Source organism: Eurosta solidaginis, chromosome 1 (genome assembly GCF_040869045.1).
Source record: "Eurosta solidaginis isolate ZX-2024a chromosome 1, ASM4086904v1, whole genome shotgun sequence".
Taxonomy (NCBI): domain Eukaryota; kingdom Metazoa; phylum Arthropoda; class Insecta; order Diptera; family Tephritidae; genus Eurosta; species Eurosta solidaginis.
In genome coordinates, this window is record NC_090319.1 from 46,310,503 (window position 1) to 46,322,947 (window position 12,445).

A 12,445-nucleotide genomic window follows, 5' to 3' on the forward strand; every position below is an offset into this window, starting at 1 on the left:
CTGGTCTTTTAGTCGCCTCTTACGACAGGCATACCTACCGAGTGTATATTCTAACCCCCTAACCCGCTGGGGGGGGGGGGGGCTTCTTTTTTTTTCTTGTCAGCGTCAAGTCGATTTATCTTGCGCCGGTATGGCGGTCGCTTCCTATCCGCTGTCGTATATTGCTTTACTTTCCTCAGAGAGAATACATATCAGTATGGTCCCTGCATTGACCAGGGCAGCTTCGGCCAAAATCGTGCGGTAAGCCGATGCTATTTGTTTTGCCCCTTTCGATTGGATTGAGGTGGGGTCGATTCAGAGCTTGCGGTATTTCATTGCGTCCGCCAAAGTGTCTTCATCGTATATAATTCAAGGCTAATGCAAGCAACCATATACAAGGGGATTTGGACACGCTGTATTTGCTTTCACTTTATTCAAATTTGCTATTGTATGCGCAGCCCTTTCGTATACTCCTCGTCTGTACTCTGAGAAGGTGAGCCTGGCTCCACCTGCAGATATTTCACTGAAGTGCGTTTTTTATTGGCTGGGCCCCAACCGTCATATTCCTGATAGTGGAAATCCGTTTCTTTATTAGGATACCGATCTCCGTCTTCATCTCTTCTTCTCATTTATCCACTTGTTGACAATCGGCATGACTTGCTTTACTTTGAGCTGAAAAGGTGCCTTCTGGTATGTCAAATTGAGAAAGACTGTTGTATGTAATATTTCAAAGATCGGTGCCTAGCACCGAATCCTGTGCTACTTCGCTTGTTATTTTTAACATTTTTTGATCGTGAGTGTTGAGTGAGAGTGAGATTTCTAGCAAATCCTTGAAGGTACTTTCTAATGCCACAAGTATTTCATCCCACATGGCTGAGTTTAAAGCGTTTTTGATGTATAAGGTGCCAAGCAAGACTATCCTTCTTGCCCTGTGGCATGTGGTCTCGGCTTTCTGGACTGCGGCCATCAATTCTGCTATAGCATCTATGTAGGGACCACTCTTCGGAAATCATGCCGTCGGTGAGACAGTACGCAGATGTTCTCGGGAGGGTTGCTTGAGAAGGCTCTTCAGTAAATTTTTCTGCTATGTCCAGTGTGCATAGTGGGCGGTAAGACGATGGAAAGTTCCGGTCTGTTTCCATTTTCAATTCTATGAACATAGAATGGGAAACTGATGACTAAGAGTTTATTAATCCAATATCTATATCTTGGGCATGTAGCCCTATTTTATGTCTATCATTGATTATTTTTGTACATTACAGATTCTGACAGTGTATTTGTGCATATCATCAAGAGTGAACAACATGCGGCGATGCAACATGAATTGGCTACACGCATGCAAACGCCACGCCTACTTTTGGTCTTGTTAACGTTTTTCTATGTGAGTTGAGTGAGTTTCACCTGCCTCATGATTACAAATACTTTCACATCTTTATGCAACGTACATAAGTAGGAATACATATTAAATACATACCTTCTTTCTCAATCTAATTGTATCATTATAATAGAATAAGTAACTTAAGTACTTCAAAATAGTTAAAGTAAACTAACTGTTAGTACCGCTTTTGTTTAACACTTTCTTTTCTATAATTTGCAGTTATTTACAGAGTACTCAATCAAATGAAATCGGTTAAAACGCAATGATACTTGCTGAAGATGCGGCCAATAAGTAAAAGTGAAAAACGAAGCGCAATGAATCAATGTGTATTAGGATTAATATTTATAAAAAAAGACAACAGCAAAAACAATAAAATACTTGAAAAACTGATACTAGGTCATTGAAAATATGAAATTGATGTTTCAGTTTTGCAACAGCTTAGCTGATCATTGCGCTTTTGCAAATGCTTATATAACAAGGGTTCCGATGAAAAGGTAAATTGCAAAAATTAAAAAAATATGTATATAACATTTTAACAGTTTTTGTAATTATGTTCTATTTCTTAATTTAATTTTATTTATTTTCATTACCGCTTTTCGTTTCTAAGTTTTTTTTTTCTTAATTTAACTCAATGAAATTGATTTTAGGCTTTGGAAATATTTTCTTTCGTTTTTCATACCCTTTTTTAATTAAACGATTTTATTTAGCTTGAGTTGACAGGCAAGGACTTTGTGAACGAATCTTGTAATTGAAATTTAAGTAACTTCCCGATAAGCTACAAGCTTGAAACTTGGAACATAGTTCAGAACCCGATGACAATGCAATAATAAGAAAAAAATCGCCGCTAGGTGGCGCAATGGATCGAGATATTCGCAAAATTCGCATTTGTGGTCCGATTTGGCTCATATTTGGAGCACATAATACATGCAAGAATAGAAATTGACCTGTGAAAAAAAATCGCCGCTAGGTGGCGCATGGATCGAGATACTCACAAATATCGTATTTGTGGTCCGACTTGGCTCATGCTTGGAACACATAATACATACAAGAATAGAAAGCGACCTATCAAAAAAAAAAATCGCCGCTAGGTGGCGCAATGATTGAGATATTCACAAGAATCGTATTTGTGGTCCGATTTGGCTCATATTTGGAACAAATATTGCATACAGTCCAGTAGAAGTGACATCAAAATATTTTGGAGTTGGAGGAGGGACAAGCATACGTGGCGCAGAGTCTTGTAAAGTCGTAGGAAGAATTATGTATTCAGGACTTAGGTTGTAACAAATTGTCAGGAAAGAGGCCTTGTAATAATGAGTCACTAAATAAACTAAATAGAATGAAAAATAATAGGCAATTAAATAAAGACTAAAAAATTGAAAATAAAATAATTAAAAAAAAGAAAATGTAAGTTAAACGGTTTTATTGAAAATATTTACATGAAATAATAATAATAAGAAAAGCTAGAAAATAATTAGATAGGTCCTAGATACTAGTCATCACACTCCTTATCAATCTAGGGCGTTGATCAGACAATTAAATAAAAGCGGAGGACAAGTCATATTTCTATTGATAGTCATAAGTAAAACCAACTGAACCTTAATCAGGTTATGCTACGCCTCACATTTTTAGAAATTTCACGCGCCCAACGCTTTTATTTAATTGTCTGATCAACGCCCTAGATTGATAAGGAGTGTGATGACTAGTACCCAGGACCTACCTAATTATTTTCTAGCTTTTCGTATTAATATTATTTCATGTAAGTATTTTCAATAAAACCGTTTAACTTAAAAATTTTTTTTTATTATTTTTTTTTTAATTGATATTTTTATTCGTGACAGAACTCCAATCTTATCCTGAAATAGTACAAACATAGGCCCACAGTAGCATAGAAATGACTCCTAAATAGTTTAGAATTGTTACAAATTATCATTAAAATATATCCGAAACTATCACAAAATAGTTCCGGAATTATCTTTAAATAGCAGCGAAATAATCCCGAATACCATTCCGAATTGACTTGAAAAACATCCCAAAACGATCTCTAAAATCTTTCGAAGTAACATCAAAATAGCTTGAAAACTATACCAAAATTGTCCCGAAACGAGTCCAAAGACTAACCTGAATTAAAAATATTTGTAGATTTAGCGCACAAGTACGAAGTTTGTTCCATAAAAAACCCAATTAGATTTGGCGAGACTGAGATAAAGCAAGAGACGCATATGATCGAGCAATCGAGAAAGGACTTATTTTTTTTATGTAACGTACTTAAATTAAATTATGAAATTCATTCGAGATATAACCAAGCCCTTGACTTAAATCGAAATAGATAAAATCTCACAAATTCTCTGAAGCTTCCATCTCCATGAAAAATGAATGAAAAAATTGCTACTTAAATTGTTTTTTAAAAGCACCACGAATAGCAGAACTTAAACATCCTGGCTAAGCTTTGATTTCAGGGTATAAAGTTAATTCTTGGTTAGTTTAATTTTGCTACTTCAATCTCATACAAGAAATTCTAAACCATCCCTAGAATACCCGGAGGCAACCCATACAAAGGAATTTGTATTATGGTTAAAAATGTATCAAGATCACAACTTGGGATATGATATGTTCATTTGTTATCGGCGAGGTATAGATTCGTTAGCGTTTTGCTATCGAAGATTAGCTTTTCATTGATGGCAAATGTAATAGATGATTCATGGGCTTAATACCGATGAGTTGTCGAAAAATATCGAAATGTTATCAGAAATATATCGATTTGTTTTAAACAAGCAGATATCCGTGGAAATGCTATTGATTTTTATAAAAGATTATCGCTTCCTGATCAAAAAGTTATCGTTTTTATCGAAAAACATAGAATTGTTATCGAAAACTTTAGCTTTTTTAACGAAAATATATCGATTTTTTGTCGAAAAATATTCATTTGTTATCGAAAAAAATACGATTTGTACTACAACAAATACAAATTTTTTATCGAAAAAAATTTTTGCATCAATCTGATAAAAAATCGATATTCTAATTACAACTTTTTGCTAACAAACCAATAACATGCTGATGGCGGTCCAATAATAATAAGAACTGCTCGACAACTTTTCGTGTCCATAAGTTAACTCTTCGGAACCCTGCCAAAATGATTCTAAATAGCCGTGCAAACAATCTGTAAATGTTTCACATTTTCAAGGTGTTCTCGAAAAAGTATCCAAAATGGTAACGAAAAAATTCAAAATGAACACGAAATGACCGCAAAATAGACCCTTCGTTACTACAAAAAGGTCTCGAAAACTATCCCCAAACTATTCGGAAATTATCCGAAATAGGTTCCCGAAATGGAACCTGCATGACCCCAAATAAGAAGAGAGATTAACCACTCCCGAAACCAAATAGTATAAAAAAATCTTGGGAAAAATCGCACTATATAATCTCAGTAATAGTGAGAAAACATTTGTAAAGAAAAATTGGTGATTAAGAAAGACCGAAACAATTTTAAATTAACCATATCTAACTGAACAGGTGTGTACCGATGGTTCTCCTACAGGCTGCTAGATTACTGCACCATATTTCAGGCAGAAATTATAGCCGTGAAGAAGGAAGCAGGAACTTTGGAGGAAGCGTGCCCCGCCAATGTTTATATTCGTAGTCAGGTGGAGATTCGCGCAATCATCTCACACGGTACTTTAACATGAAATGTCCTGAAAAGCGAAGAAACATTGAGATAACTTCATTTAGGCCGAACTATTTATCTATACTGAGTATCCTGTCATAAAAGGATTGAAGGTAAGGAAAAAGTCGATGAGCTAGCAAACGAGGATGTAGAACTCGCTGATTTGACGGTAGACGTCTCAATTCATTTGGAAAAAATTAAAGGTAGACAGGAGTTGCATATGAAGAGGCGTGGACAGAAGCGCGGGACTGTAAAATTTGTAAGATCATGTGAAAATCCTACGTATTGTACTCACAAACTGGCTAATATCTCTGAAAAGAGAAGACTTAAGGCTCACAATGGGCTTACTAACTAGACACTGTCTTCTGGCACCACATGCTTATAAGTTAGGCCTCGTTGGAAACAGCAAATGAAGTAAGTGCGAGCTGCAGGAAAAAATGGTTGAGCATGTCCTGCGTTCACATACTGCGCTCGCCAGGTCAAAGATATAGCTATATGGTGTGGCAAAATTGACAGAGGCCGGAGTTATTCTATAACGTAATTAGGTGTCGTTGGGGTTCTTCCGTTTGGTCGAAAAACAAATTCTGGTAACACAATGGACACATGCAGTCTATGTGAAGTCTTTACTTGTAGGCCAGCTCAATCTAACCTAACCTGTCTCACTGAGAAAGCCACCTTTTGTTTTGGATATAGGTTGCTATCCATGTTAAACTTATTTGCTTTTATTGATTAACAATTAAATGAAATCTGAGGGAGAAGTTTAAGGAGATAGTGCTTTTAAAAAGATTGGAGGAATGCAGAGGTGCAGACAGAAAGATAGAAATGTATACAAGTAAAACCAAAATGTGTCTAAAATGTGTTTTCTTTTCAAAAATGATATTTATTAGATAATTTTTGTTTTTTCTAGTTTGCTTTACCTTTAACTCTTTTGCTGAAAATTCACCTATGATTTTGATTATAATATAAATACTTAAATCCCACTTAATCTTACAAGCAGCCACTTCAGAAATCAGGCCAACTTCAAGTTTGCAATTGAATCGTTTACAATAAGCAGCAACAACAACAACATGTACAATAACAACAAACATACTGAAAGAGCATTTATGTCAGCGCTGATCACCAAATAATTTTGCCGCTGCTACTCAATATTTGTATTTGTAAATTTGCATGCACAAGAGACTTGATAACTTTTAGAATTTCTGATAGCTGATATTAAACAATTTCTAATTATTACTTTGCAAATATTTTTTCGTTTTTTTCATTTTATTTAGAAAAAATGTATGTAAGTTAGTTTTTGTTTGGCCTTCACTTTTGTTGGTAATTATGTATTTATATTTTACATGTATGTGTAAGTAATTACTTGTAATTTATATTATAAATAATTTGTAAGTATTTTTGTACTTAAATGATATCTAGCAAATAAATTATAGATTTTAATTAGATGCATAATTAAGTGAAGTAAGCGAAAACTATAATAAATCAAAATTATTAGAATATAAAGATGAGAAAATAAAAAAATGTGTACATTACAAATAAAAAAAAAAAAATTATTAATTAAGGATATGGTAAGTAAAGAGATATATTGTTTGATGGGTGGGAGCTACTTCGACCGTTCTAGCATAAATGCGCACCGCAAACGATCAATGTCAGTTTTGACCTCTTTGTATAAGTAGAAATGTTTCCTGTTGTTTGAGCATGTCCTATGAAGAGACTAATTGTACCCATTTCTACCCGAAAGGGATCGAAAGGACCAATTCCCTTTGTACCCATATGGCAACATATGAACACTAGTCCATTTTCGATTCAATAAGGACTCAAATAGGACCAGTGGCTTTTTTAATGGCACAAACACAATCAAAGGGTTTGCCGGGCTACACAGATTTCAAACCGACTGATCGTAACTGTACCCGAAAAGGACTAAAGGGAATAAATTATGCCCAAATGTAGACAAAAGAGATCAATCGGAGTTCAATCTCTTTAGGTATTAATCGCACAATTTTTTGCAGAGTAAGTTGGTACTCAGCAACATTGATGAAACGCGTATAGGTCAGTGGTCGGCAAAAATTAAAATGTAAGTGTGTTAGTGAGAGCGAGAGCATGAGCATACCAGTAGAAAATTAAAATTAAATTGCAACATGCAGTTATATAAAAATGTTTGGAAAATTTGATGTTTAATTTAGGAATACTGAAATATTTCCAAGTCCATTTATTCATTAAATTGTACCTGCTTCGAAGTGTAACCGATACTTTATATATAAATGCACATGAAACTCGGTTTCTAAAGCGATTTTACACTACAAATAGCGCAAAAATAGTGGCGATGACTTGTTTAAAAAATCATATCTCCGACGCTAGTACCGGTTCCATAACCAGGGAAGTACAAATTGTTGAAAAATATGTGGCTAACTAAAAAAAAAAAAGAGAAAACACAAATATACATTCCTTATTTCGCTAACTTACTATTTTAGCAGAGCAGAAGATTAATTTTCAGATTTTTTATGGCTTACAAAAAAAGTGAGCCCAGAAAAGATTTGATACAGCTTACATCGATTTGAAAAGTTATTACCTGTAACAAAACCAAAAACGTAAAAACGCAAACCTAAACCAACTTGGACGATTAGTTAGTTGTTCAAAGACCATCTTAACAGCTGAGTTTCCCCATCATCATATTTCTAAAAGGGAATCTTAACATTTGCGCAACAGCCTTGCGCAGTGTTTAGTCTTTGCTGTCTCGCTTATGACTGAACTATGTAGGGTAATAATATGTGTGAAACAAGTCTGGCTCTGTTGAGCTCTGCCGCGCCGACCACTGTTACCACTGTTCCTCAAACCATGCGAAAAACCATCGTCAAAGTAGTAGAAGTAGTAGTAGAAACATGAAGTTTCCTCGGACTTCTGTTACAGGATACTGATGACAGTTTAAGTTAGGTTGAACTGGCCGTGAGCGTGTCACATAAAATGAATGTGTCCATAGCGTAACCAAAAGCTTTTATAATGAACAAACTGAAAAACCGTATCAAAAACCAGGACTAATGTTATAAAATAACTCCGTCATTTGGCAAATACTAGAATCTTTCTAGCACCTATGCCGCTTGCTGTTTCTCGTTCTGAATAATAGCTCCTCCAGCTCGCACTTCCTACATCTTCTATCACTGACTAAGCCTAATTTAAAGAAATGTGACGCAGTAAGACAGTGTTAAGTTAGAATACCCGTCATGTGTCTACAGTCCTCTCTTTCCAATGATAGATCTAACTGTGTAAATTTACGGTTGTAAGACCCATATATGACATTCGACACTTTACAGACTACCGCTTGGGTTCATGCATTATCCGCTTGGCTGATCACGTGGCCTTCCTTTAATCATGGCCAATCCGATTGGGACGTCTACTTTACAAGCTTAAAGAGATGCGCCCTTTTTAACAAGTTCATCCGCTTTTCATTCCCATCTATCCTCATATGCCCATGGGCCAAATATTATTATATTTTCTCCCTTTCCCGGCATTTTATAATCCCTCTCCATTTCCCTACTTTTTAAAATGTAGTGTACATTTTTTGATGGTGTGACTTGAAATATTTTGTCCTTAATTGTTGCTTCGCTCTTAATGAAAAAAATTGAAGCGGCTACAGTTTAAGTTATTTTCCTCAAATATTTCTGTTTTAGTCACGGCTACTACTTCCGCTTGAAACCCACTACAGTGATCTGGCAGCGCGTAAGACTTTTTATTTCCGGATCTTCGCAGTATACCTTAGATCCTACTCCCCCATTACTTGTCCAATATTTCATGACGCTATATCCCTATGACCGTATGGTCTGCGTTCAAGTGGTCCCGAAGCAGAATGGCACACGGAATTATTTCCAGGGCTCCCACTATGAAAAGCATTGATACCCTATATACCCCTGCCCATCAAACAAGGACTTTATGATAAAGGATGGGCTTTTATATCGCTGTAAATGTCAAATGAGAGCGAGAAGGCGATAGACTTCACGCCTTATCCATGATTTATCACGCATAAAGTTCCACATCTTCGCTCTCTCAGCCACGTTGAGATTCCTAAATATTTGCACAAGTTTTCTCTTTCAGGGTTACACCATCTAGATTAGGGCCAGACTAGTTTGGGACCTTATACCTTCTAGTAAACCGGACCATATCTGTCTTCTCCGCTTTGGCACTCCAGCCCAATCCATCAAACGGCTAATTGTTGAAAGGAAATTTCCACTTATGACAACTGCAACGTCATCTGCGTACGCTGTAAGTTGGATGGATCCCACATCAAACCGCCTGAGCGGTTGGTTGATAACCAGCGTCCCCAACCGAGGTGACAATACCCCGCTTCAGAGCAAGCCCCTGTCCATCGTTTTTTTGTGGCCTCGTACATTCCCTACTGCGATGTAATATTTCGCAGTTAAGCATGCGGAAAATCTATCTAAGTATGGCTATATGTACTTCAATGAATTTAAGACCCTTGATGATCGCCCGTAATGAGACATCATTGGTTTAGGCCAAGCTTTTTTTCCAGCTTCCTTTGTGCTGTTTTTAAACGGTTTTATATAGCTTGATTTGTGTAGCTATGTAGCGAACAGAATTTTGTAATTGAAATTCAAGCAACTTCCCGATAAACTACAAGCTTCAAACTTGGAATATGGTATAGAACCCGATGACAATGCAATAATGGGAAGAAACTTCGACAGGTGGCGCACGGATCGAAATATTTCAAAAAATCGTGATTGTGGTGCGATTGGGCTCATATTTGATAATAATACATACATAGATAGAAAGCGACCTATGAAACAAATCGCCGCTAGGTATCGCAAGGATCGAGATATTCGAAAAAATCATATTTGTGCTCCGATTAGGCTCATATTTCGAACACGAATTACATACCTGAATAGAAAGCGACGTATGAAAAAATATCGCCACTATGTGGAGCAAAGATCGAGATATTAAAAAAATGTGGCTCATATTTGGAACGCATATTACATACAGTCCGATAGAAATGATATCAAAATACTTTGGAATTCGGGGAGGGACAAGTATACGTGGCGCTGATTAATTTATTTCAATGAAACGGTTTAACTTAAAATTTTTTGTTTAATTATTTAATTCTATTTGTCCAAAAATTTTATGGAAACAGTTCTGGAAAAGTACACTTTGCTTTAAAAGTACTCTGCTAAAAAGGTCATCTGATTCTGAAAAAAAAAGAAACTTGGTTCAAAACAGTATCCGGATTTGAAAAAGTACCCGATTTAAAAAAGGTTTTCACAAAGTACCCGATTCTTACGAGGTTCCCGGTCCTAATAAATTTACCAGTTCTTAAAAAAGTGCTCGGTTCTAATATATCTCGCTCGTATACTTTAATAGTGTCAAAAAATACTAGTATTGACAATTCGTTTAAAGATATACATATATAACGCTTTCACGCATATAAAAAGCTGCTTCGCTGCCTACATAACGCGATAGCCGCCTTTGAACCTATAATTGACTTAAAATAGGCAACTCAATGACGACATTTGTCGCCGTAATAACTGTAATAACAATAATTTTGTGAACCATAATTTTAATTGACCCTGATTGTGGAACATGAAGAATGAGGAAATGTGGAAAGCGGAAATGCCATCGGAAAGATGAAAAGGCGACCTTGCGATATGTGATGCAATCGTATGAAAAGCGTGTGCCACAAACAAGCAAGCAAGCAAACAATAAGTATGAGCTAAGTAAAGCAACGCAACACAAAAAAATATTCACATCAATATACACACTTACTTATTTATAAATTTATAAAATCACGAAACCTGCTTTTGTGTCAAGACAATTTGTTGAACGAATGTGTCTCACGACTTTTCGACTTTCCTGAAAAATACAACTTAAATTGTTGTTAATTATCTTACAGAGTAGTGCAACGACACAGCATCATTGCCTCACGTTACAAAGAATGAGTTCAAGAGGATCTGTGAAAGAAAGAATTCCAAGTATTTAACCAGACAAATATATATATGAAGAAATATTTTCCATATTTTCAGAATAAAACGCGAAGTATTTGTGCGGCTTAAAAATTTGGAATGAACAAATTCAATAATTGAACTAACATACGAGGGTTGTTAAATATATTGTAACGAATTTAGTGAAATTCCTCTTATTTGCAACTTTCAACTAACGTTCGAATCACTAAACTGTTGAATAAAAAACTCCACTATTCAATAATGCAAAATGGCCTTTATTCAAGTACTTCACAATACTACTACTTCTCGACAGATAGCGTGCTTAAATCAAACTTATTGCTGATTGCTCAGATTACGTTCTTTTATACTCTTCGATTTCCTCGTTCCATACTTCTAGGCGTTTCCAGAATTTACTTAGTTACTAGTTATAAAATTATAACTACAGATGCACGTGTATAGCTTCTCATATGCGCGTGTATATGTGAGTGATACTTGCACAAAGTATTGCCTACTTTTGGGAGTATCTCAGATATATGCATGTGTTTGTGCGTTGCTTTGCGCTGCTTGTGTGGACATATGTGTAGACATAATGATTAAATTGGTTATGTGCATACAAGTCACTGCTCAGTATCGGCTTAGATATGAGAGTACCCCTTAGTGTTGCTAGTATTCGTCACAATATTGTTAATTTTATTTTTTACTATAGTACTCGACAGACTTGTTTCTCCCGAAACTGGTTTACCTACATTTCAAAAGTGAGCCTCGCTTTACCTATTCTTTCTCTATTCCATTTTCTCCTATTTTATCTGCTATTTCCCGTTTTAATCTTGTCATCCTATATGTCATTTATTTTCCTCCCACTTTCGGCCTCAATCCTACTGCAAGACCCATTCCCACTCTCACTCCAACTTCCACTGCCATCCCTTCGCTCACACTGCTCACTCTCTTTCCAAATTTCTCCTACTTTATCTGGCGTTTTTATACTCAGCTGAGCAGAGCTCACAGAGTATACTGATATTGTTCGCATAACGGAACCCCGTAACGGCATAAAATAATCGAGATAGATATAGTCTTCTATATATAAAAATGATCCCAGCAAAAAACTAAATTAATTTAGCCATGTCCGTCCGACCGTCCGTCCGACCGTCCGTCCTTCCGTCTGTTCGTTAACACGATAACATCCCCTAGTAAACTTTGAGGTATCTTAATAAAATTGGTATGCAAGTTCCCGGGCACTCATCTGAGATCGCTATTTAAACGAACGAAATCAGACTATAACCAAGCCCACTTTTTCGATATCGAAAATTTCGAACAACCGAAAAATTGCGATAATTCATTACCAAAGACGGTTAAAGCGATTTAACTTGGTAGGTGGGTTGACCTTATGACGCAAAATAGAAAATTAGTAAAATTCTGGACAATGGGCGTAGCACCGCCCACTTTAGATAAAAGGTTATTTAAAAGTTTTGCAAGCTGTGATTTGGCAGC

General features: G+C 36.0%; 1 protein-coding gene across 7 annotated transcripts in view; it reads left to right on the forward strand.

Moving 5' to 3' along the window:
- Nucleotides 1-6,517, forward strand: part of dpr5 (defective proboscis extension response 5) — a 47,145-nt gene extending 40,628 nt beyond the window's left edge. For 5 of the 7 annotated variants that reach the window (XM_067763658.1, XM_067763326.1, XM_067763415.1 and 2 more), the window contains exons 5-7: nucleotides 1,242-1,360; nucleotides 1,577-1,851; nucleotides 6,016-6,513. In XM_067763658.1, the coding sequence (XP_067619759.1) occupies nucleotides 1,242-1,360; nucleotides 1,577-1,603 (146 nt within the window). In that variant the 3' untranslated portion in view covers nucleotides 1,604-1,851; nucleotides 6,016-6,513. Of the gene's footprint in view, nucleotides 1-1,241; nucleotides 1,370-1,576; nucleotides 1,852-6,012 lie in introns of all 7 variants that reach the window. The other 2 variants (XM_067763748.1, XM_067763784.1) reach the window with 2 other exon arrangements.
- Nucleotides 6,518-12,445: the final 5,928 nt, after the last annotated feature.